Below are 26,744 nucleotides of genomic sequence, written 5' to 3' on the forward strand. Positions count from 1 at the left end.
GCTGAGCATGTTAACATATAATTTAACTTAACTAGTTATGTAGGAATATGTATGACATACCGGTGAGTAACATCATCTGGGTGCCTGCAGAGTTTTAACATGTTTATAATATGTAGCATGTACACTAACAGTTGAACATTTGTTTTTTTAAGGTTATAATTGATAATTGCAACCGAGTTTGATTTTGTGGTGAATTAATGAAATATGGCTTAGCTCTATACTGACGAACCAATTTCAGAAGTAATGTAATTAAATTATTACTAAATGTAAAATATTTCCTACAAATTTGTCACATATTACTTTCAAAACAAGGAACACTATATCTTAATTTGCACGAAACACAGATCGCAAATAAACACAGTCACCGGTCAGTAAAGAGAATGCACATTCCTGAAACAACACAATAATAAACACACGGTTTTAAATCATTTATTTAAATGATAAATTCTGAATTAAGTCACATCAGACCTCATTTAAAATCACATGTTCAGAGACAGCTGATCACTATTTACCTACACCAGCACCACGTAGTGTAGGAACATATCAAACAGCAAAAGTCGTCAGCCTATGTATTTCTATTTGTCCTGCTATAACAAATGCCCATGCTCCCAGTAATGATAAAAACAACTCCTCAAAAGACCATGAAGAAACAGAAGAATTTTGGGACCTATTGGACCAGACCATAGATAACATCCCCAAACACAATGTACAATTATTAATGGGAGACTTCAACACTCAACTAGACAGAGGAAGAAAATACCATGACATCATCGGAAAATGGCCAGCACACAAGAGAACAAATGAAAATGGAGACAGACTAGTTGACCTGTGTAAAAACCATAACTTAATTTCAAAATCTACATGTTTTAAAGAGAAAAACTCAAAACATGGAAACACCCTGACTACACTAAAGGAGAATGGCAACTGGATCATATCTGCATGGACAAATATCACCACACAGAGATATATAATGTTAAAGTCCTCCGAGGAATAGACACAGGTTCAGATCACTACATAGTTAAAATTAAACTCACTCCCCAGAGGAGACAACAAAAGCAAATCCCTAAAACTAAAAAAGATCCTACCCAGCTAATCAACAATGAAAATTACCAAAAAGCAACTGAAAAAATAACAAACACAGATAAACTTGAAGACTTAGTACACAACCTTAAACAAATTGCAGAAGACCTGGCTCCAATTAAATCACGTAAAAAACACCAATGGTGGAACAGCGAATGTGATGAAACAGTGAAGAAAAGACATCAGGCATGGCTATTACATAAGTCCCAAAAATCTGAAATATCCTATCAAAATCTAGTAAATCAGAGAAAAGAAACTAACCAAGTCTTAAGAAGAATAAAAAAGACAGCATCATAAGGACACACTGCAATTAAGTGAAGAAGAATTCAATAAAACTCAAGGAGGGACTACTACAAAACCGTCAACAGTTCCAAAAATATGAACCCCCGACCCTACTGATGAAGGATGAAAATGGTAAGCTGGTTCATAACAATAAAGACAAAGCGGAAATTCTGGCTAAATATTTCATCAAGCTTCTAAATTTTGAGGAACCTACAGAACTCCTTCATTTGGACACAAACACCCTAATAAAAACACCACCAGAGAACATCAATCCCCCCCCCCCCCCACAATAAAAAAGAAGTACACCAAGCATTGAATAAATTTAAAAACTACAAAGCGCCAGAAGAAGATCACACCTTCGCAGAAATATGGAAATGTGCAGGAAGATCAGCAAAAGTTGCCCTCCATCAACAACTTGTCTCTATCTGGAAAAGAAGAACTACCAGAACACTGGACAACAGCCCTCATTCACCCACTGCACAAAAAAGGAGATAAAACCGACCCTCATAACTATAGGGGAATCTCGCTCCTAGACATAACATACAAAATCTTTTCAATAATCATTCTTAATAGGACAAGTTTACAATTTGAGAAAGAACTAGGAGAATATCAAGGAGGTTTCAGACCTGGAGGAGCTGTCCTGATCAGATCATGAGTCTTAAGTTGATAATGGACTATAACGGGAGAAGAAACAGAGATATGGTGATAACATTTGTAGATTTCACGAAACCTTATGATTGCATCCATAGAGAATCCCTGCTAAAAATTTTAAGACTCCTTGGACTACACCTCAAATTAATAAACATGATAAAACTGACTCTCGCTAACACCAAATCAAAAGTGAAATTTAGGGGTGAAATATCAAGAGTCATTTGAAATTAAAACTGGACTACGGCAGGGAGATGGGCTCTCACCACTATTAATTGATAGTGCTCTGGAAATGGTAATGAGGGAATGGTTTTGGAAATGTCCCCCAAAAATAAAGATTGGCCGAAAAGTGAAAACAAAGTGCCTGGGTTTCATCGAAGATTTAGCATTACTACCAGTTGACATAAAAGCAAAAACCCAGATATCAGAACTGCAAAATACTGTAAATAAAATTGGCCTCAAAATATTATTTGAAAAAACAGAAATAATGCCCCAAAAACCAATACAGCTAAAAGAAGTTACCATAAATGGTAATAAAATCAAAATAGTGACTCAATTTAAATATCTTGGAAAAGTAATAACACATAACCTAAATGAAAAAAATCTCAATCCGAACAAGAACAAATAGATTAGCTAAAGCACAAAAATTAACATGGGACATCTAGAAAAAGAAAAAAAACCCACTACAATAAAGTTATAAAACTGGAAGCTACATATGCAGCAGAAATACTTTTTCACCTGGATGAACAATCAAAGACTGGCAGACTTCAGAAAATTGAGAGGAGGATTGGAAGAACCTGCATCAACAAAAAATACCAGAAAGATGGACAGTGGCGGATAATACCTAACAAAGTCATGTTCAAAGAGCTAGAACCCATTACAGATACTATGCATAAGAGGAGACTGGGATTCTTTGAACAAATCATGAGGATGCAGGATTCGAGACTTCTGAAACAGCTAGTACAACACAATCTTGTCTCAAAAAATACCACAACAGGATGTAAATGGATTAGAGAAGTAAGAGAGGATCTGAAGGAAATAGGCCTTACAACAGAAGACACCACAAGATAAAATTGAATACAAAACTCAAGAATTCAAACCTCCGTTTTACCCTTACGTAAAATAAACCACAACACACACATTTTCAACCGAGGAAAGAGCACGAAGATCGGAGCGTCTGAAGAAGCATTGGGAGGACCGCAAAGCTCGAACAATCCCTTCAAAGAGACCTGAATGATGGAGTGACTAAAGTGATCCTATGCGGTCATAAAACAACAAGAATAATAATAATAATAATAATAATAATAATAATAATAATAATAATAATCATGGGCTATCAGGGTGTGAAGGGTGACAAGCATTTAAGTGATACTTATTGAGGAATCACAATCTTTTCACAAGTAGCAATAATAATTGAAAGAATACTAGAAAAGAGAATGAAAAGAAAGGTGGAAAGACAGCTATAAGAAGTGTAATATGACTTAAGGAATGGAAGATTAACATTAGACATCATTTTCAGTAGGAGACTGATGGTGGAAAGGCAATGAGAATGTGGAAGAGAAATTATGACAAAATTTTTCAATCTAGAAAAGCATAAAATAGCAACCCCAGATCAAAAGTATGGAGAGGTATAAAGCAGAAAGGATACGTGAAAGAAATATACAGCAACTGTTGCAGCAGTATCCAGATCCCTATGTGTAGGACAGAATGGTTTCAGAATGTAACTGGACTAAGACAGGGAAATGTGCTGTCACCATTGTTGGTAATGGATGAAACAGTGAAGGAGACAAAGGAAAAATATGGAAATGGAGAGCTAAAGGTGAAATGAAATGGTGCATGGCTTTTCAGTGCCGGGAGTGTCCGAGGATATATTCGGCTCGCCAGGTGCTGATCTTTTGATATGACGCACTTAGGCAACCTACACGTCATGATGAGGATGAAATGATGATGAAGACAACACATACACCCAGTCCCCGTGCCAGAGAAATTAATCAATGATGGTTAAAATTCCCAACCCTGCCGGCAATCGAACCCAGGACACCCCGTGACCAAAGGCCAGCACGCTAACCTTTTAGCCATGGAGCCGGACAGAGCTAAAGGTGATATTTATAGATAACACTGTGATGTGGGGAGCAAATGAAGAAAAAGTACAAGGTCAACCGGGCATTTTTTTTTTTTTTGCTAGGGGCTTTACGTCGCACCGACACAGATAGGTCTTATGGCGACGATGGGATAGGAAAGGCCTAGGAGTTGGAAGGAAGCGGCCGTGGCCTTAATTAAGGTACAGCTCCAGCATTTGCCTGGTGTGAAAATGGGAAACCACGGAAAACCATTTTCAGGGCTGCCGATAGTGGGATTCGAACCTACTATCTCCCGGATGCAAGCTCACAGCCGCGCGCCTCTACGCGCACGGCCAACTCGCCCGGTAACTGGGCATTTTGAGTGAGTATATTAATAATTATGGTGCTGGAAAGGAGTATTCATGGAGTTGTGGATTATTACCGATTCAGGGTAGCTTAGAAAATAAATCTCTTCCCCAGTTTATGTTAGCAGTTTTTAAATTAATTTGCATTATGTTAGTTTTCTGTAGCTGGTTTTTACAGGTTTAGTTCAACGACAACCAGGTAACTCTCAATTAGTATTATATTCAAGTTGGCTACATGTGATCATTTATGTAAGTAATCAGCTAATCACTCACAATACTTATGATAGGTTTGACAGTTAAGGACCCGTGGTCATGTTTATTTTCTGCGTCCTAAAGAAGAATGAAACCCTCTTACCGTATCTTACAAGATTTTAAGATGGCTGCCTGCATGATATCCCACCCATATATGCATGCACAGTAAAACCTTGATAATTCAAAGTCGTTGGGACACAAAAATCAGACTTCGAATGACGTGATTTTGAATTAACCGCCAACTCGTAATTCAGAAGTGCGAAACCTTGCTGCATCACAAAATATTCTATGACCTGTTACTGCATACAATTAACCTTGATTCACAGTTTAAACCTTTCAAATGCCATGGAAAATACTATTTCCAAAATGTATCCAACAAGGTGCATTTACAGTATTCAAATAATGCATTTGGGTAACTCACTGGCAAACATAACCTCATGCAATGAAAGAAAAAAAAGGCATGATGAGGAAAAATCTATGCTGGCTCCCCTGTTCAAATGCTTTATTAATTGGATTGCTGTACTGTTTGCATTTTTAGATGCCTTTTACTTGCATGGAAAGTGACCGATGCCCTTAAAACATTGTGGCTTATCGAACTTTGTGACAAGGGGAGGAAGTCACGCTTCCGTCTGCATTGCAACACATTACAGTGACCCCACCCTTGCACGATTTCCCAGCCTGGCACCTCTCTCCTTTAAAACCGTAAGTCCATTTGGGCTCGGCATTGAAAACTTACAGTTTCATCGGCACTGACAATATTGTTCGGTGAGTATGAATTGATTATGAGTCATGCTTTTATGCAAACTGTCGGCATCGCCAGTGTTCACGGATTCTGCTTCTCCGCACATTGCCTGCTATGTGATATTGTGGCGTTCGTTAAAATGCTGAATACAAAAGAATTACGATTTCACTCAAACTTAGCAACTATGAAGCACAACTGTAGACACACCGAAGTGAGTGAAATTGTGGAAATCTACCCCTGCACATTCTGGAAGATGGGTTCTATGATGCAGAGAAATTTTGAATTTAAATTACTCTGTAAAACTATTTATTTAAAATGTGAAAGCAGTTTTGAATTAAAAGTCTGAATTTCAGTAAGGAGACCGACATTGTTCTTCGAATTACGAATTATCCGTATTTCAAATTAAACAACTTAAATAACATGCTAAACCGTATCTCATGTTTCTGGGAATGAGAACTTTCTCGAATTAGGTGGGATTTTGAATTAACCAATTTTGAATTATCGAGGTTCTACTGTATATTCATCTATAGTTCTGAATTTAATTTATGTTGATCCTTACCTATTACCTTTCTTGAAAGTTTTACCTCGAATTCCGGTGCACCTATGTATCCATCTAGTCGAAACTGAACTTGAGTTATACATTAATTTCAAAGTTTTTGAGTTATTCAATTATTATTATTATTATTATTATTATTATTAGCGTATTCTCCCAATAATGGAAGACGTTAAGCAAACAACTCAATCAAGCTTTCTTTGGGTTCTTGTTCTTCCAATAGGCTTTCATTCTCTCTGAGAAGGCTTGTTTATGTTCTTCCGACCATTTCGGTCTGCACTGTTTTTGCTTTGGTTGCTCTGATGTAACTTCCCACTTGTTGACTTTGTGTTTGAAGGTATCTCTCTCTAAAATGTCTGTTGCATATATGTTTGCGTTTTTGAGGTCCTTTCGAAGTTCGTCCAGCCAAGGTGTTGAATTCTTAAGTGAGCTAACATAATTTAATATTCTTTTTGACAGTCGATTTTCTGGTAATCTTGTGAGGTGTCCAAAGAATTTCATTCGTCTTTTCTTAATGTCAATTTCAATGTTTGAAACTTTTTCTGTTGTTTTGATTGATTGTAGCCTGTAACCATCTTGGGTATATCTTGCTCCTAGGATTTTCCTGATGATCTTCCTCTCTTGCTTTTCTATTTCTTCTAATTCTTGTTTACTGTTAAGTGACAATGTTTCACTTGCGTAGAGGACTGTTGGTTTTATGACTGTGTTGTAATGCCGAATTTTTGTCTGTCTTGACATGCATTTTTTGTTGTAGATGTCTTGAAATAACCCTAATGGCTTCTTGACTTTTTGGAGACGGTTTTGCTGTGAGATCTTCTCAAGGCCTGTCGGTTCGATGAATTCTCCGAGGTATTTAAAGTACGAGACCCGGTCGATTTTACCGTATTTTGTCCTCAGGCTCGTGATATCTGTCTTTGAACAGAAGAATTTAGTTTTCTCAAATGAAATCTGTAGTCCCACTTTTTCTGCAGATTCCTTAAGTATCTCAAGCTGCTTGATGGCAGTCTCCTCATCCTATGTTAAAATCGTCAGATCGTCCGCAAATGCGAGGTATGGTACGTAGAGGTTGTTTTTGGGAAAGCCCAATCGGATCGGTTTCCAAGATTCACGTTTCTTGAGTTCCTTCTCCCATTCTTCCATAACCTTGTCTAGGACGACGTTGAACAGAATAGGAGAGAGTCCATCACCTTGTCTCACACCTGTTTGAATGTCGAAGGGTTCTGAAATTTCTCCCATAAATTTCACTTTAGATTTTGTGCCCGTTAGTGTTTGTTTTATGACTTCTAGGGTTTTGAGATCTAGTCCTCTCTCTTCTAGAATTTGGAATAGTGAGGGTCTATCGAATCATATGCCTTTTTGAAATCTACAAATGTGCATACTGTAGGCTTTTTTCTGAGGGCTCGTAGTTTAAGTATGGTTTTGAGGTTGAAAATTTGTTCTGGGCATGACCTGTTTGGTCTGAATCCTGCTTGAAATTCTGATAATTTGGGTTCTAATTGTTATTGTGTTCTATGCAAGAGACAGGCTGATAGTATTTTGTATGTGATTGATACAAGTGAGATTCCTCTGTAATTGTTTACGTCTAACTTGCTGCCTTTTTTATGTAGTGGATGGATTAGAGCAATCTTCCAGTCGTCCGGGAGCTTTTCGGTTTGCCAAATGTTTTGGATTATTTGTGTAATTTCTCTGAGTGAATTTGGGCCTAAATTTTTCAGAAGTTCAGCTACAATTCCGTCTTCCCCTGATGCTTTGTTGTCTTTAAGTTTCTTGATATGTGAATAAATTTCTTCTTGAGTTGGTGGTGACGAATTTTCCGGTATGATTTCTGGCTGTACTTTCGGGAATCTCTTTTTGGGTTCTGGACAATTTAAAAACTGTGAAAAATATGTAGCTAATTCTTGGCAGTTTTCCTTATTTGTCAAGGCTAGTTTACCATCTTGCTTCCGAAAGCAAAGGTTCTGTGGAGAATATCCTTTAATTTGGTTCGCAAAGGTCTTGTAGAAATCGTGTGTGTTGTAATTTTTGAAGTTGTCTTCAATTGACTTCAGTTGGACATTGACGTATTTCCGTTTATTTTGTCTTAAAATCTTGGATACATGTTTGCGAACTTCGAAGAATTTCTTCTGTGTTTCTTCTGATTTGTTACAATTGTAGTTTTGAAATGCCTTTTTCCTTTCTTCTAGTGCGGTCTTACATTCTTGATTCCACCAAGGATGTTTTGGTCTCTTGCAAATAGGGATTAGGTCCTTCGCCGTTTCGATGATTTTAGTCTGGAAATTCTCTCAGCTCTCTGCAGGTCGTTTTTCCCATTCTTCTGAAATTTTGGAGTCCTTGATTTTGTGTGGATCAAATTTTGGAATCACCAATGTTTTCCTGTTGAATTTCCCTTTGGGTGTAAATTTAATTTTGATTCTGCTTAAATAATGATCCGAATCGATGTTAGCACCTCTGCGCACTTGCACATCATGAATTTCCTTTTGGTAATCATATGATATTGCCACATGATCAATCTGAAATTCTCCTAAATGATGGATGGGTGATCGCCAAGTTTTTTGCTTTTTGGGATTCTTCCGGAGTGATGTTGACATAATTTTGATTATAATAATAATAATAATAATAATAATAATAATAATAATAATAATAATAATAATAATAATAATAATAATAATAATTATAATTATAATTATAATTATTATTATTATTATTATTATTATTATTATTATTATTATTATTATTATTATTATAGTTTACTATTCATCATCATCATCAGTTTTCCACTCCAGTTGCCCGGGTGTGGTTTACGAGCACTCTCCACTTCTGTCTGTCCATGTACCACTCTTCTCTCAAGACGACATCCCAGCTGATTCCTCTTGTTCCTATGTCCTCTTTCACTTGGTCCAGCCACCTCTTCCTAGGTCTTCCTACCGGTCGTTTTCCGGCCACGACTGTGTGTAGCCATTGTTTTGCTGTCCTTCCATCGTCCATTCGTTTGACATGGCCAAACCATTATAAACGGGCCCTTGTCACTTTTTCATTCAGGGATGGGTACACACCAGCTTGCTCCCTTATTCTTTCATTCCTTACCCTGTCCCTTTTTGTCTTCTGTACCATAGTTCGTAGGAACTTCATTTCTGCGGCTTGTAGTTTGCTGTCCACTTGCTGGGTTGTTGTGCAGGTTTCTAGGCCATATGTTATTATGGGGGTGAAGTATGATTGGAATAGAATCTGCTTTGATCTTAAGGGAACTTGTTCGTTCCAGAGGAGGTTCCGAACTTGATGGTAAAACTGAGCTGATTTTTGAATGTGGTTGTTAATCTCATGCTGTATTCTGTTATCACTTGAAATGATGCACCCAAGATATTTATATTGGTCTACTGTTTCCAGTTGTGTACCTTCCAGCATTATTTTTCCTTTCTTCTTCTGCCTGTTGACAGACATAGTAACAGTTTTCGATTTATTTATTGTTAATCCGTGTGCTTTCAAATGTTCATTCCAGGTGTTCAGCCTCTCTTGGACTTCCTTCTCTGTATTTCCCCAAATTACTACATCATCTGCAAATGCAAATGCATTGATGTCCATATTGTTCTTCTGCTTAATTTCTTTCATGACTTCATCCATGACAATGATAAAAAGTAATGGTGAAAGGGTACTGCCTTGTTGCACTCCTTTAGTGGTTTGGAACCAATCAGAATTACCGTTTCCTATCTGTACGCAACTGCAGCAGTCTTCGTAAAGCATTTTAACTTTCTGGATAAGCCCTTTGGGTACATTCTTCTTTCTTAAACATTCCCATATAGTCTTCCTTGGAACACTATCAAATAATATGTAATTGTAATGAATGCAAGATACAAATTTCTTATCAGACCTTTAGCTATCATGTCCCTTGGACAATTCACCATCACATGGTGTGAATGCCTTTCTTTTCCTTATTGCATTCTCTAATTGTACTCAAATTATTCTCAATACACAGTATTCTTTGGTGAATTTTGAGTGTCTAGTTTAATTTCAGTAGATTAGAGCAGTATCTTGTAGTGTTTCATATTTGCATTCAGTATTTTATTATTTTGAATCCTCCTTTGCCATTTGATTCTATGGAGCTCTGTTGTGAACTCATTTTTCTAGCATGATGGTTATTTAAAGGTAGGTGATGTTTCTCGTGACTGATTGTGTTTGGTTTTCTTATTTTATGTGTCTTGTCCAGATTAAAATTTTGCATCCTGAGTTATTGTGAGCTTATCTGGTACTTAAATTCTATTTCCTTATTATGGTTGCACAGGAGCCATCTTGACAAATCTTCAGTATTATTATTTCTCCTGTTATGTGTTCCTATACAAGTTCCTAACTTTTTATACATGACTTGATCTGTCATTTGTTTGTTCAGTTGTCTGTTATCTTAGAAGCATCAAATAATTACAATACATTAAAATTTTCTTCACATCCTTTGCAAATGCCTAACAAACTACTATAAAATAAACAAAAAATTCTAAATATTTCATGTACTTACATGTGTAATGTGTGATTCATATCCTTGGGAAGATTTGCTGGCAGAATGATGATCTAAATTTGGCTGGGAGGTAGTAAGGAACTGTAATGTAGGCTGCATCTTGGGAACCATGTCACCTCTTTCCTTTTCACCTTGCTGAAATATTAAATCAAGAATGTTTAAACACTCAACAACAAATGTATTAAAAGCATGAGAACATATAACAACTTTCTATATGAAAGATACTACATGTTTATAATACCACATAGTTTGGAACTGACATAGGCCATCATCTAACCCACTAAAATGTTAGCTGTTAACAAGTCAATATTCACTGTTGCCTTCTTAGGTGGGCCTTTTATTAATCTGTTTGCATTCTGCTTTGTGTTGTTTAAAGCCACAGTTACAAAACAGACTGTTGGTGATGGGACTGGGACTGGTGAATCTCAATCTATATTAGAGGCAGTACTTCTCTCGGCTCAAATCAGCTCTAACAACTGCAATCTCTGGAAACATTCCCACTTATAATTTTTTTGGTGGTGCAGCTGATCCTGTTACCATTTTTTTCTCGCATTTAAATCAATCGTATGAATCCCGTATTTATTTCCACAGTTTCTTACAGTCTCCACTGTAATATAATGTGATAGAAAAGTAATGTTGAAATACGATAGAAAAGTTATGTTATATGTATATATGTATGTGAGTATACATTTCTGTGTGTGTGGTTTGTAAACGATGGCATTTATTTAGTGGTTGGCAATTTTTTGTAAAATTACTTGCAGAATTATGGCAATTGGTGAAAGTTACGCATCACTATCGTTCGCATACTGCATATCAGCATGCCATATATCAAGAATCGTGAACAAGGCCACAGCCGCTTCCTTCCCATTCCTAGCTCTTTCCTGTCCCATCGTCGCCATAAGACCTATCTGTGTCGGTGCGACGTAAAGCAACTAGCAAAAAAAATAAAAAGAATCGTGAACAAGGTCCTTTGGTGTTTAAGAAACAAGCTGGTACCTTAAGTCATGCCAGAACCTATGCAAGAAGGGATTAAATGCATTTCTAACAAATTCTGGGTAAAATAGAATTTCCCTAACATCATTGGAGCCATCAATGGAAAAAATATTTGACAAAGAGCTACTACAAACAGCAGCTCATCGTTTTTTAAATATGAAGAATTATTTTCTATTGTTCTTTTAGCCATCGTGGATGTTAATTAAAAGTTTATTGCAGTCAACGTTGGTGCATACAGCAGAGGAGGAGGCTGTGCAATTTTCAATAAATCTAGAATAGGACAGAAAGTTAGTACAAATAACTTTAATTTTGTGGATCCTAAATGCATACCTAAAAATAATACAAAGTTGAACCACATTTTAGTAGAATGCGAAGCATTTGGCCAAGAGTGACGTGACTAAACAGATATTCAATATTCAATATTCTCTGTTATTCCAGAGGGGTGCCATAAAACACATTTGGCTTAGTCTGTTAAGCGTTCAAAGTATTTTATATACGTATAAACATTTTGCCAGAGACATGTGATAATTTGATTTTAGTCTCATGTTGTTTACATAATCTTTTACACACTTCAGTAACGATGTGAAAGCAACACTAACAACTAACATGCACTCTTTAACCCATGCAGGATAATAATAATGCTATGGGCTTTAGTCCCAACAGAGTTCTTTTACGTGCCAGTAAATCTACCGACACGAGGCTGACATACCACCGGACTGAGCTAGGATCGAACCTGCTGAGTTGGGGTCAGAAGGCCAGCGCCTCAACCGTTTGAGCCACTCAGTCCGGCTAAGCCATGCAGGAAGGTATGTAAATAGAGCTGGATTCGAGATAAGGAAAGAACTGCAAAAAGTATTTAATGACAGACGTTGGTGTAGTTTCCTGGCAAGCAGATTGCACAAACAGAAGAACCTAACCAATAGGCCTAATAATAATAATCCATTTGTTCCAACATATTTAATATATTATGAATATTATAATGTATTATGACAATCGTAAACAACTTATCACTTTTGCTTAATTTTCCGGCATTATCCTTCCAGATGTTACCACGGATATTCCCAATTTTGTACGACTAAACTGCAGGATCAAACAGCGGTGGATTTTCTCCAGCTAATTCTCCTAATAGCTGGTCTTCTTCAGCAGTAAATTTAATTTCCAACATTATATCACTTCAGAAAACATGTGCTGCATCAGTTTGTCGTGAGATACTGAAGCACTCTCCTACGCTTTGTCTTGGTCACCGGTCTCTGTTGCCTACTTCTGTCTCACGCTCTCAAATGTACTTCGTACGATTCAATGGGGAGCAAATCAAAAGCGACCTGTCTCTCTAGCAAATTTGTCATCTGTCTTGGTTGCATGTGTCTGTCACATGCAGCCAGATGGTACCTAGTGTGAACTAAAAGAGAGCAAGAGGGAGATGCACAGCAAGGTGGATAGACTTGATCAAGACGAGTATAAGAAGAAAGAACCTGGAATGGAGCAGATTGGCGGAAGGAGAGAGGAAGGTGGAGAAGTATTATAAATGCCCCAGCTCAGCAAGTGCTGGATAAGGTGAAATGTAAAATTTAAATTCATGTCCTTTCCTGGGGCAGTGGAACACTTTTCAGGCACACCCCCAATGGAGGTAAGCTGCAAGTGGGCAAATGATAATGGTAGTTATGGCCTAACACACTAACCTTTCAATGACTCCTAAAATGCAGCATCTTGCTTTTTTAATTCATAATATCAAAACTAATCCAGTCATTTACACAATTCTTTCATCAGAATGTACTGCTATACTTGGTCAATAAATAAAGACAGTAGTTTGAGGAATCAATTCTTTGAAGGTTGTAACATATATAAATCCCTTTAACACTCTCACTACCAGACCATATTTATATACATGTCCCTGGAAACCAGACATTTTCTGTGATATTTAAATTTATTGTGTGTTATAATTATAGAACAAACTTTAATGAAATTTATATTATTTTGAGGGTCTGTTCTTCATAGTTTATTAGCTTCATTAGCCCCATATTTATAGTTCCAACAATCACAATTATAAAGCTGTATTTCCCACCTAATGAATACTTTTTAAAATTTATTTTGATGTATTTAATACATTTAGCAGTACTGGTTTCGGCCTCTATTATAAGCCACCTTCAGCTGCTGAAGAACCTTAAGTTAATAAAATAATATACAATAATGATAAAAATACTACAGCCTCCGTGGCTCAGACGACAGCGTGTCGGCCTCTCACCACTGGGTTCTGTGGTTCAAATCCCGGTCACTCCATGTAGGATTTGTGCTGAACAAAGCGGAGGCGGGACAAGTTTTCCTCCAGATACTCCAGTTTTTCCTGTCATCTTTCATTCCAGCAACACTCTGCACAATCATTTCATTTCATCTGTCAGTCATCAATCAAATCCCCAGAGGAGTGTGACAGGCTTTGGCAGCCAGTACAATTTCTATCCTCGCCGCAAGATGGGGGCTTCATTCATTCCATCCGTGACCCAATCACTGACTGGAATACAGGTTGTAGGTTTTCATTCAATGTTAATACACTACTTGATACTAAATTTAAATGATATAGTTTGTAATAAAACTTGAGTCAAATTAGTTATAAAGGTCTAAAATTATATCTGAAAATTCATTTGTGAAGTGTCACTGGGGTGGTCTTGATGCTCTATTAACACACACTTAATGAATTATTGGCATTCCTATATTAAAACAAATATGTATTTTGCATATTTAAAAGATGCAAACTTAGGTGAAATGATTAATGAGTTAAAATCTTCTTATAATTGGGTACTGGTCGACATCAGATTGTCTCGTGAGTTTAATGTCCAATGTTTTGGAGTAATATGGTGAGAACATCCCTTTTGCGTAAATTGTGATCTGTTGGAAGTTGTAATAAGTTGTATAGGAAAATCTAAAATGAAAGAAAGAGAAAATGATTTTTGTTAGAGAATGTCTCTATAATGTGTGTTGTGAGCGCAAGTGTGTTTTGACTTACTCTCCTGTTGTATCTAGCCAGTTGTTTGTGCACTTGTCGAGAACGTGGCGTGTACTGTTTGTGACAGTGGAGGGGAAATGGGGGGAGCAGAGGGAAGGGTTTGAGGAAGGATTTGGGTAGGTGGGTGTGTCCTGTGGGGTCTTGATTGCGTGTTTGTGTTTCTGTTTGTTAACCTTCTTTAAATAAATATTTTTTAACAAAGGAATGACGGCATCCAAAAGAATGTTGGTTTTGTCTGTTATCTCATTGAAATTCATGTTAGGATTGGCAAACGGGTCCATGTTGATGTAAAATTCTTTAAAGATATTGAGCAAGGGGCCCTTGGAAATTATTTTTAGAATTTCCAAATTGCCTTCAATATTGAAAAATTCATGTTTGGATTCTTCTATATGTTGCCCTTTGGAAGAAAATCAGTTGTATTTAATAGCATTTATATGTTCATGTATGTTTAGTCCTCAGTCCGATTGGATCCTCAACAGCTCCGCCATCAGCTGTCATAGATGACCTAGGCATTAGTGTTGGCTACTGAATGTATGATTCGAAGCAGTGTATCGATTCATTCAAGTGTCCGAGTGAATTGATTCACAGGAACGGCGAGCTCACGGCACACGATTCAGCTTACTCCCAGCGGACAGTGCAGAGCGGCGCACTCACGGCTCACTAGCGGGACACTGGACATTGACGGGGAGCCGAACTTCCTCTGAAGCAATACATACAGAGCCATGGTACACTGAAAGAATTGTATGCTATAATGGACTCTCGAGCTCAGCTCATTTGAAAATAATACCTACTTGCATTCACTATCACCTTCTTACAGGGAGGTTTAAATAATAGATGGATGTATTTGCAGTGTTAAAAAGGTAGTCAAAACATAATTCTAAAGCAGCAAGTAGGTAGGCTATTAGGTTATACTATTTATTAGTTTAATGAATCTTAGCATTATAACTTAGTTGACATTTGACAATTAAGCCTGCCCTATGACTATGAGTCATGCTCATGACCACTCAGAAGTACCTGTTTTATACTGGGAAGAACGGCTCAGTATTCTCTCAGATCGTATGTCACATTGTTACACAAGACTTCAATCATATGTGGACAGTAAGTGAGCCGACTGACGCAATAACTTAACCAACAGGATGCTGAATTAGGAAACCAGTCGGCTACTGTACATCTCGGGTAGCCTATACAAAATATGACGATTTTAAAAAAAACCTCTGCTGATAGAAAAATACCTACAGCATTTAAAAAAATGACTGAGCAAGTTGTACGTGCGGTTAGTACTGTGTAGCTATGCACTTGCATTCAGGGGATGGTGGGTTTGAATCCCACCGTCGGCAGCCGTTAAGATGTTTTTCCGTAGTTTTCCCATTTTCACACCAGGAAATGCTGGGACTGTACCTTAATTGTGGACATGTCTGCTACCTTCCTAACCCCAGACCTTTCGACCTCTCCCATCCTGCGTTGCCGGAAACCTTCGATGTATTAGAGTGACTAGCATTTTCTTCTAAGAAAGCAGTTCATAGTACGAAGACCAGATGGCAGCAGCAAACACTAAATGCTGTTGTTGCTGTCTTACCAGTACATACTACACAGATGCAGAACGAGCGGTGACTCTAATGTGCCGTGAATCGGATCACTGTATCGATTCAGTAACGTGAACGGAATCAAATGAATCGATTCAGTAAAATGATTCGAATGTCCCACCATTACTAGACATCACTGAAGAGGCGTACTAGGGATATGAGGAGTGAGGTAGTTTCCCCGTTGCTTTCCTCACCGAGCCAGAAGTTGCTATTACATATCAGTCTGCCAAGTCCACTGAAATGCATGCACCTATCGACCCTATGAGCAACATTTTCACACCATTCATAGCAGGGACTGGCTGCATAAGGAATGGCATTACTAGCATCACTCGTATCTCAGTCACTTTCATTTTGTCAAAGCGAAGGATAAAACTGAGACAGATCAATGAAAGTAACAAATACCATAAAGAAAATCTCTTCAATGCATATTTTGCACAGATTATGCTATCTCACTTCTACTTCTCTCAAGAAAAGTATTTATTCAATGATCCATTGTCATTTTCAAAACCTGTGTGTCATTCAGGGTTCGTGTATAAAAGAACTCTTAAACTTCAGGTCTTACAAAATGTTCATTGTAGCAGATAAGGAAACTCCTGCCAGTACGTCCAACATAACTTGCTTCACATCTGGTGCATTTCATTCAGTATACTCCTGAATGGTTGTATCAGAGGTGCACACCTTTGAAGTGGGTTATCAGTAGAGGCATGATTTTTTCGCATTAATGTTTGAACGATTTCGCGAGAAGGATACTAATTTTCGCGTTATTTCGCGAAATAGATATTGCCGTATCGCTTTAATGAAATTCTAAAATTAATCATTAAAGGTTTCATTACTATCACTGATCGCTGTTTGTGGACATTTAATTGATAGACTGTACATACTTTTGAAGCCATTTCCGGACTGCAGGGTCGTCTTCCTTCTCCAGCGGGATGTTGGCTTTGAGTAGCATTGCTGTTTTTTCATGAATAAATTCTATTTTTTCACTCTTAGTTTTCCTTGGCATATCTAATGAAAGTTCTATTGTTGCCTGCCGTTTCACTGTTGGAGTGCTAAATTTACGTTCTGAATGTTCCTTATTTTTAAAACAATGTTTTGAGACAGTACCTTTTTTCTCCCACTCGATACGAACACTACAAAATTTACACATTAAAATATTGCTTTCCGAAACGAATAAACTTTTACTCGCAAACTGTTTAGCTCTGCTGTGCACCGTAACACTTGTCGAGCGACCCATCTTCGCTACTGTCTGTGATCACTTTCTTAATTTCACCTGACCACGAAGGTGAAATACACCAGTCAATTGTGCTGCTTGTAGACGTCATTAGGGTTTCCAGGATTGCACAATGCCATGAGGAGACAGACTGAGATGAGATGAGCCTGGAGACAACCCTTTTTCCTTTGATGCCATGTCTAAAAGAGATTTTCCAGAACATTAATGATAACATATTTATTTCCTGTTGATGAATATTTGTTCGCTCTTCCTTTTCTTTTCATACATAATCTCGGAACAAAATGTCAAGTTCGTCATTCACTACAGATTTTGCTGTAATATCGCGCTTATCGCGAAATAATTGAATTTCGCTTTAAAATGGCTTATCGCTTTAATTCGCAAGCATAATATCTATATTTTCTTAACCAGAAATATATGATTCGTAAAGATATCGCAAATCGCTTCAAAATATTTTTTGTCACGTTTATCGTTAATGCGAAAAAATCATGCCTCTAGTAAGTAATCCCATTTTTAACTCGCGCACCACCCCCCTCAAAATGTTTAGGAGTCAAATCCAAAGCACCCTGTTTGCCCTTTCCAACAGCAATCTATTTTAAAGTATATCGTATTATGCAATAACATTTGCTCCTTACCTGTTAGTTCTGTGATAAAAAATTCTTTGTAGTTTGTTTTGCACCCAGCAGCTGCTTTTCAGTGTAGGTCTTCTTGAAACATACAGTACTCCCCCCTGAGATAACATTTTCATCTTCAGAACTGTACCGGAGATGCACCAACTCCGCACATTTAAAAAGAGCGTTTTTTAGAAGGCCATCTATAATATGATCAGTGAAACTCATTTCGGAAGAAGTTTGAACGTTTATTAACAGATGTCTCTACTGTCAACCTAGGTACTACCTCTGGTGAGAGGATGGACAATCAATTTTCAAGAGAAATTTTGTAGTCATTAGTTGGTAAAACTGAATTGTTTGTAGATTGTTTTTGGTATTCTAAGGTTATCAGCAATTTGATCTCTTCCCGCTGGCATTAAAAATTAACCAATCAGGAATTTTTGATATTTATTTGATTTTCCAATTATATTTGTGGGTGTGTCCAGGGCTTCGGCCCAGAAAATTCTGGAACTTTCCTCTCCGCTATAAAAGCTGGGACCTATCAGGCCATATTGTCTTTTGATCGCTCAGGTCCAACAGTAGTGTGTGTTAGTAGAGGAGGCAGGGGAGGGCTTGGCTCGTCCATCTCCGGAAGGTCCACCAGCTCAATGTAATGGCAGACATATCATACATTAATCATGTAATAGCCTCAGAGAGCTAACTCGAGGGGAAGGTCCCAAAATTCCTTCTCTCTCCTTTTCTATTGCTCCCACTTTCGATGCTGAACTGTCATTGTGTTTCTGCTATTATGTGTTATTATTTGTGTTCCTATCTTTCTATATATGATTTGATTAGTCTTGGAAATGCTGATTTTTAAAATGATAATTACTGCATTTCTTTCATGTTCTCAGAAATATGAGATTTGAATTTTTTGACTGGCATAAGCCAAAATGTTTTCTACATGTTTTACCAACTGAATACCTCGTAGACATTTAATGTTTAGAAGAAGATCCGTGTAGATTATGAACCCTAAAGAGAGAGATTAAATCCTTGTATCAGCCCTGTAACGATTCAGAACCATGAACTCATTCTATCAGCAACTCTCATTGTACAGATTGTCACTTAAATGTGTTTGACGGACTGTAATAACTTACCTTTGATCCTATAATCAAACTACAAACTCAAATCTTTTCATCCATATGGTGCCCTATACCTTCTTTAGATCTAATAAACATTAGCTTAACTGTTCATTTCATATTTCTCAATTACTAGGTGCATACTGAAAATCTGGTTTTGGTAACCCCATTTATCATCCATATTATTGCATTCACTTCTCCAAAATGTCTGTAAATACTCTGCCCAGTACACAGATAAAATTAACTCAATATTTATAAACCTTCTTTTCCTCTTTCTTTTAGACTGGTGCAATTATTGTTTTCATTATTATCCAAATTCCATGCTAATTCTGGACTTCTAGGAAGCAGTTTTATCCCAGTTTTACCCCAATATTTCACAACTTTTGGACAGGCTAGGGAAGTCATAATTATTAGCTAGAATATGTGCAACTGTCTGATAACCAATGTTACTGTTGTGTTGTGTATTCCTGTCACTTAGGGTAAGAATTGGGAAGAAAGTGGCCATGGCCTTGATAAACATACCATTCCAGCATTTTCCTGGCTGCAGACAGACCGGAGCCCACCTGCCCCCAGAGTTGAAGGCACCCGCGTACCGGATAGTGCTTAAAATGCTGAGTTATCCTGGTTGGTCATTTTAACCTGTAAATATGTAGTAAGTTGTATATGTCAGTGAGCTGGATCCTGTTTCTGGATTTTATTCTGTTAAGAAGTTCTCAACATTGCATTGTTCTCTTAAGTTTTAGCATTTTGGACAAGTTCTTTTCTTGTGTCCCATGAAACATGTGAGAGTAATGAGTGTTGCTATGTTCTTGCAACTATATACGTTATAATTTTTATAGCAGGAAACCATTAAAGAATGAGTTGTTGTAATCATTAGCATCTGCCAAATAACTTGTAACAGTATGAGGATTAAAGATTTAATGTGATTTATAGGAAAGTTTGTTGTGGTTACGATATGGTTTTTAGTTGTAATGTACGTAGGTGTATAGCAGAAAAAAATGTATATTTGTTTAAGAATTGTGATAATTAGGAAAGGTCAATTTGTGTATTGTGTTATAACTAGTGACTTCTTAAACTATAGATATTTTAAGAGTGTATGTTGTTTAATAATTCTTTTTCAATGACAATAGAAAAAAAAGGGTTGCCATGGTACTATAATAGGTATTAAGAAACAAAGAAAGGATTGACTGAATTGGGATAAATAATGTTAAACTGATCTGTTTTTAAAGAATTGCAATTAAAGAAAAATATTAATTGAATTGCAGTATTCATTAATTTTTAATGAAGGGCTTAAGAGTTGTAGTTGTAGAAGTGAATTTAAACTGATGTATAGAATATGTAGAAAAGTGACATATAGGGTACCTATGTATATTATATAGGGAATAGTATCTTGGAAGAAATTCAGAAATATATACTATCTGTGGTACCCGGCTCTGCTCTGGCACTTTCTTTGAATGTTTAATTTTAGGATTTGTATTAACTATTCAATCCACTGATAAACATTATTCACCCTTTCTGTAGTGATAGCGTTGCAGTGTGCGACGCAATGTAGTCATCAATGCCAATCGATAGAAATCCTTTGAAATCGATGGATTAAGAATCAAATTACAGGGTTCTTGAAAACAGACCTTAAAAAATTCATACCTATTGCAATTTTGGTTTCTGCAGTGTGCTATTCTGAGCGCTGATTGTAAAACAAATGAGGCATTGTTTTCATTTCGTAGTTCTGAATTGCCACACTTTATGGGCAAGGTCTCGTCGAGGTTGCTGGTTATTTGTATTAGATATATTGCAATGTTGTCTTTTGGTATTTTCTAGTAAATGATGGATCCATGTATATCTAGTGACATTCATGAGAGGTTGGAAGTATTTTCTGAAAATAATAGTGAAATTTCGGTAGAGAATTTGCCATGTTCTGATGACGAGGTTAGGGATCAAAAGTTCTCTGATGATGAAACTGAGGATGAAAACGAGGGAAGTAGTGAAGATCCGGAAACAGAGCCTGAATGTCTGAACTGGCTAAGAGTATACCCACCCGAACCCGAGTTTGATGTCACAAAATGTAACCTTTACTACAGTGGTTACACAAAACAAAGCACTAAACACAATAAAAGGGGAAGGTATGAGCAACTACACAATATCAGAAACCACTACACACTCAGCGAAACATCAGCTGGACCACGTGGGTCTCCGCCGACAACATACGTAAAACAGTACGACCAACTAGTGGATAATAAACCAGGAAGGTGGAAAGAGCTAGGACTTTACCGAGGGCATGGACATGGCTTAGTTTGCAGACTCCGAAATTATTTGCCGTGATCCTTAAAGTTGAAAAATATAATTTACAAGTGAAATTTTACAAATACATTCCGAAACAAAATCCACCAACTTGCAACTTACGAACTATAAGCTCTGTGATACACATAACTTAGATGTTCTTTGATAATAGCTTCACTACAAGTTTCACACCTCAAACCAACTATACATCTAGTTACAAATCCAGTAGTACAATGCAATTTAGTAGGTTAAAGGCAACATGAAAAGCAATTACAATTTACAGTGAAGGAAACGTACTCTCCAAAACTCTAGCATACAACAAGTGACTCTGAACTACCAGAGGCAAACCCCAAGGTAAATATATTAAACTACAATGTACATATTTAGTGAAATAAGAAATGGGAATGCCTCGAAAACAAACAGGGAAGCCCAGCTGAAAAGCTAAGGAGTCATAATTAATTTGGCGAATCTAGGTTAGGCTAGGGGAGACTCCTATACGAAACTGCAACCGAACATTAAGGAAATTTTAGCCGGAACGGAATTCAAGAGTGCTTACCCAAAGGTGCGCCATCCCGGAAGCGAGGCGTCGCACACGACACAAAACTTCAGACAGACCAACACAGACTAAGGCAGATCGGGCCAAGATACGACCGAATTGTCACGAACGCTGCCCCTCTCTCTATATATAGGAAAACCCTGGCCTCGGCGTAGCCAATCAGAATGCCTGAGTCCGCCCATCCCCTCCTAGGTTCACCAATCACATTTCCTACTCCCGTCGCGAACTTTAACTAACATTCTCGAATACACACGTTCGCGAATCTTCCATTTCCAGAATAGTTAGAAAATTCCTTCTAGAACACACAACCCACAAAAGGCAACACACCCTGTTCAACAATTTATGTAACAAAAGTTTCTGGATACTTCCAGTAAATATAGAATTGAATACTACTATTTACAAATACATATGTTACAAATATTACACAGTACAGGTTAGGTCATTACAAATAAAACATTATACCATACTTTACAAATAAAGTCTTCAAAAAAAACAAAAAACCCACTTTCCACTTCCACTATATTGTTCACCTGTGACACAAAAGAATTTCATGTACAGAACCCTGGAATTCTGATGAATGAGATCAGTGATTTTTGACTGTGGACGTGAGGAACATTTCCTTTTGTCAGGGCCACAGATTAAAAATTCCCCAAAACTTGTTTATATATATTATAACCTTCCAATGGTTGCTAGATCAGAATTAAAGAGAACATTGGAAGTTTATGGTAATATAAAGTTAATCAAATCATACGAAAGTATATGTCCAGTTGTCATACATCCAGGTACATCAATAATTAAACAACTCGCTCGGTTGAATAAATACTATCTAACGAATTGAAGGCACAGGTGGATTCATAAGTTCAGAGCCCCGTGGTATTCAATAAGTCACGGTCGGTAACGAAATGTCCTTGTACGAGGAGATAATATTGAATAAATGCTGTATTTTATTTCAATGGAAGAGGAACAAATATCGATAGATGGCATGAAACCTCAATGGCGAAAGTATATAACAGAGGCCATGGAAAGGATTAAATCATACAGGCCAAGTTTAATTCACATACGATGATCATGTATTGTCTATTTATTACAATATAATTCGAGGGTCGAGACACCAACTATAAAATAATCAATTGGTATGTGAAGCTAAGAAGGCGACGGATGGTTAAATATGTTCCTTTACCAAGATCAATGATTAAAAGAGCGCCTTGTATCAAAGAGGTTATGCTTAAAACGTCAAAATCATCTGGAAGGGAGATTACAGGCTACTGAATTCTGAGAATTTATGAAATGCAAGGCGATTTTCATTACTGTGTTTTAGAATAGGATTTTGTTTTTGTAAGAACAATGTGGGTAATAAAAAGAGACTAAAAGATATCAGAATCGTTGCACAAAGATAGAGAAATTGAATCTAAAACTTGTTAAAATTGAATAACTATTGTACAGATAGTACAAATTGATTTGTAAAGAGATAAGATATATCTTGTTCTCTCAAATAATCAGGCGAGTGTTAATTTAAAACATTGTAAAATATTACTTATGTATATGATATTGTGCTTATTTATTTATTTATTTAGCGTATGGCTAACACATCAAACCAAACCCCATAGCACTAGAGCCCTTGAAGGGCCTTGGCCTACCAAGCGACCGCTGCTCAGCCCGAAGGCCTGCAGATTACGAGGTGTCATGTGGTCAGCACAACGAATCCTCTCGGTCGTTATTCTTGGCTTTCTAGACCGGGGCTGCTATATCACCGTCAGATAGCTCCTCAATTCTCATCACATAGGCTGAGTGGACCTCGAACCAGCCCTCAGGTCCAGGTAAAAATCCCTGACCTGGCCGGGAATCGAACCCGGGGCCTCCGGGTGAGAGGCAGGGACGCTACCCCTACACCATGGGGCCGGCGGCTAACACATCACATTACATATAAATACAATAGTAATACATAATATTTACAGTATGAAGTATTTACAGGTTCAAATTATTTACATAGTCAACACACAAGGGTGAGAGCAGAAAAAAGTCTCTTGGGTTTCCCTGGTAGCCAGTGAGGACACTGCTCCACAATGTGCTGAACTGTTTGCTTCATGCACCACAACTGCACGCTGCCGAATTAAGTACTCCCCATTTATGGAGGGAGTCGGCACATCTGCCATGGCCAGTCCGAATCCTGTTAATAGTTGTCCAGGTCTTTCGTGGAAGATCAAAACCCTCTGGTTTGTTTTTCAGCCATGGTAGATAGTGATATTCTGATGGAGCACTGGATATCCATACATGCTTCTAGGCTTGAAGCAGATTAAAGTTAGCGTCTGCTATGTTTCTGGCTGTTCTAACAGGTGGGTGTCTAGATTTTAGCCCGTTAATAAGAACATCATTCATGTCACCATGGATTGGCAACTGTCTGTTGTTAGTTATTTTCTTATAATCTCGTAGGAGAGCATTGTGCTAATTCCATATTACGAGTTTCAAGAACTATGTCACCATACATGATGAAAGATTGTTATGTGATGCCTAATAACCAAACAATGCAGGCCTAAAGTCGGGATGTGGTCCTGAGGGGTCTGGAGAATGTTGAGATGGGGGCCATATGATGAAATTAACACCTGAGAGATCGGAGATGGCATCCTCCCGAAGCCATCAGTATGATAAGTACCAAAATTAGTGTCTTTCGTTTATTTTGCTATGTAGTTGCTTAAAGTAGAGTAGATCATTTTATGGTGTCAGAATGTGACATGTGTAGGTAAACAACTTGAGTGATACTGTGTTATCATGACACATTATTTCGTAACAGTGTGTTGTGAATTTCATCATGAATAATCCAGGACAAATCATAATTTCCGTGTGCTATTTTGAATTCAAGCGTCTAACAGTAGATATTACGCAGGAAATTTTCTAAAACATGCTCGTTACATATAGTAGAATACTGTCATCATAATTGAACCTCAACGTATTATTTATTGCATAGGCATATTTATTTGAGGTGACCATAAGATAGTTAACGTGTTTAAATTTGAGTCTTCTAAGATTATAATTTCACATCATATGTGTAGTTTTCACGAGAGGAATAATGGTATTATCGCATTATGATTTTATGTGTATGTAGGAATGAAGTAGTCTTCGATAACAATGTGTTTGAATATTTGGAAGATGAGTTAGATTTTACTCGAGCATGACGCGCATGTGGAATGAGAGAGATTTGAAGTAGGGTCATCGAAGTAAAGTGAATGATTGATGTGCGATATTATTGGAGAATAGTTCATTGGGAGTTGTGCATTAAATGATATGATGCAATCTTCGAAAAAGTCCCGATGATATGTTATTGAGTTAATAGGATTGATGCTCGTCATGCATGAGGATTTAATGCTGGTGATGATAGACAGGCACTTAGGCATTGATAGGTGATTTTCTTGATGATGTTTTCAAAGAATACTGAGGTTAACAATGTGATAGTCGTCAAATACGATAACCCAGGACTTAATGTGAGTTATATGCATATGTGAAGGGGTGGAATAGAATCTTCGATACTGAATGACACCATGTCACAGTTGAGATGGGTAAATCTTATTTAAGGCAATGTGTAGCTTGATTTCCTGCTAATGATATTCTTCTAGTAGCCCATAGAATTGGTAGTTAGCATTAGACATAGATTTTCAGGATTCTCATAGAGGACACTAGAGGATGCGGAGTCAATGGAATTCTTGACCATTTATTATTCTTGATGAAATTTTAGAAAATTTATTGTCTAGATGCAGCTGTTGCAGACTTCCAGAGGATGCTGATACCTAATATCACTACATAATCTTAATATTTAATACTTAAAGAGGGACCACAGTTTATTTATTTCTTTGATCATACGGTTGGTATAAGCGACAACATTGTAAGCATGTCATTGGAGCACCCAAGTTGTTTTATTAGATTTTACTGAATCGTGTGATGATTTAAAGAAATGACGAAATATTGAAAGACATGAATTTTTGGGATCCACAAATACAAGTGCCAAAGAATAAATATTTCAAGTTTTATTTGTAACCAGGAAGTAAATGATGTAAATAATGGAATCTGTAACGTTAAAGTTAAGCCTTCAGCAATTTTTATGTTGGTTTTTTTACTTTTGATGGAATTGTTGGACCTTTGAATTTAATATTAATAATATTGCCAACATATTTTAATTGTATTATGAAAGCTTGTTATTATGATTCATCGTAACCAACAAGAGTTGGGAATTTTGGCTATTTACAGTCAATGATCATGTTCAATTTTAACTAGCTGTCCAGTCATGTTGCTATTTCAATAATTTTGTAATTAAGTTTCGTTCAAAATGATATTCATTAAGACGGAATATCCTTCCAGAGTAAATATAATTCTCGGAATTCTTATTTACAGGCTTAGTTTAGTATAATAGTATGGTATAGAACAGGGATGGCGAACCTATGCCACGGGTGTCACCTGGTGACACGCGAACATAATTTCGGTGGCACGCCACATGAACATAATAATGTTTTTATATACCGGTACGTCTTGTACTACAGACAATACATATCTTATAGCGTTACACATATAAGAAATAAATATCGAAAATCTAAATACTAGTTCCATCCGGACGTGCAAACTGGCAACATTGCTACACTGATAGGTCCAAAGGTCAAGTGAGATAACAGTGTCATTTTCCGGTGGTTTTGTATATGGACCTCGCAAACATGTTTTCGGTGCCGAAAAGAACAGAAACTTAACCAAGGTAGTGACCGGATTTTTCAAGACAGTGGGCAAGGGAATTCGGACTGATAGAAAAATGTGTTGCCTGTGTTTGAAAACAATTGTATCCCTCACATTTAATGTAAAGTGACATTTCGAGACTAATAATTTAAATGTTTGTTCCATGCCAAATGTAGAAAGAAGAGAG

The 26,744-nt window shown here is 37.1% G+C and overlaps 1 protein-coding gene across 3 annotated transcripts in view; it reads right to left on the reverse strand.

The window, feature by feature from the left end:
• The window catches only part of LOC136867358 (uncharacterized), a 178,134-nt gene that overhangs the window by 50,107 nt on the left and 101,283 nt on the right, over positions 1–26,744 (reverse strand). For all 3 annotated transcript variants that reach the window (XM_067144528.2, XM_067144529.2, XM_067144530.2), the window contains exon 9: positions 10,487–10,621. In XM_067144528.2, the coding sequence (XP_067000629.2) occupies positions 10,487–10,621 (135 nt within the window). The remainder of the gene's footprint in view (positions 1–10,486; positions 10,622–26,744) is intronic.

Source organism: Anabrus simplex, chromosome 3 (assembly GCF_040414725.1).
Source record: "Anabrus simplex isolate iqAnaSimp1 chromosome 3, ASM4041472v1, whole genome shotgun sequence".
Lineage (NCBI taxonomy): Eukaryota > Metazoa > Arthropoda > Insecta > Orthoptera > Tettigoniidae > Anabrus > Anabrus simplex.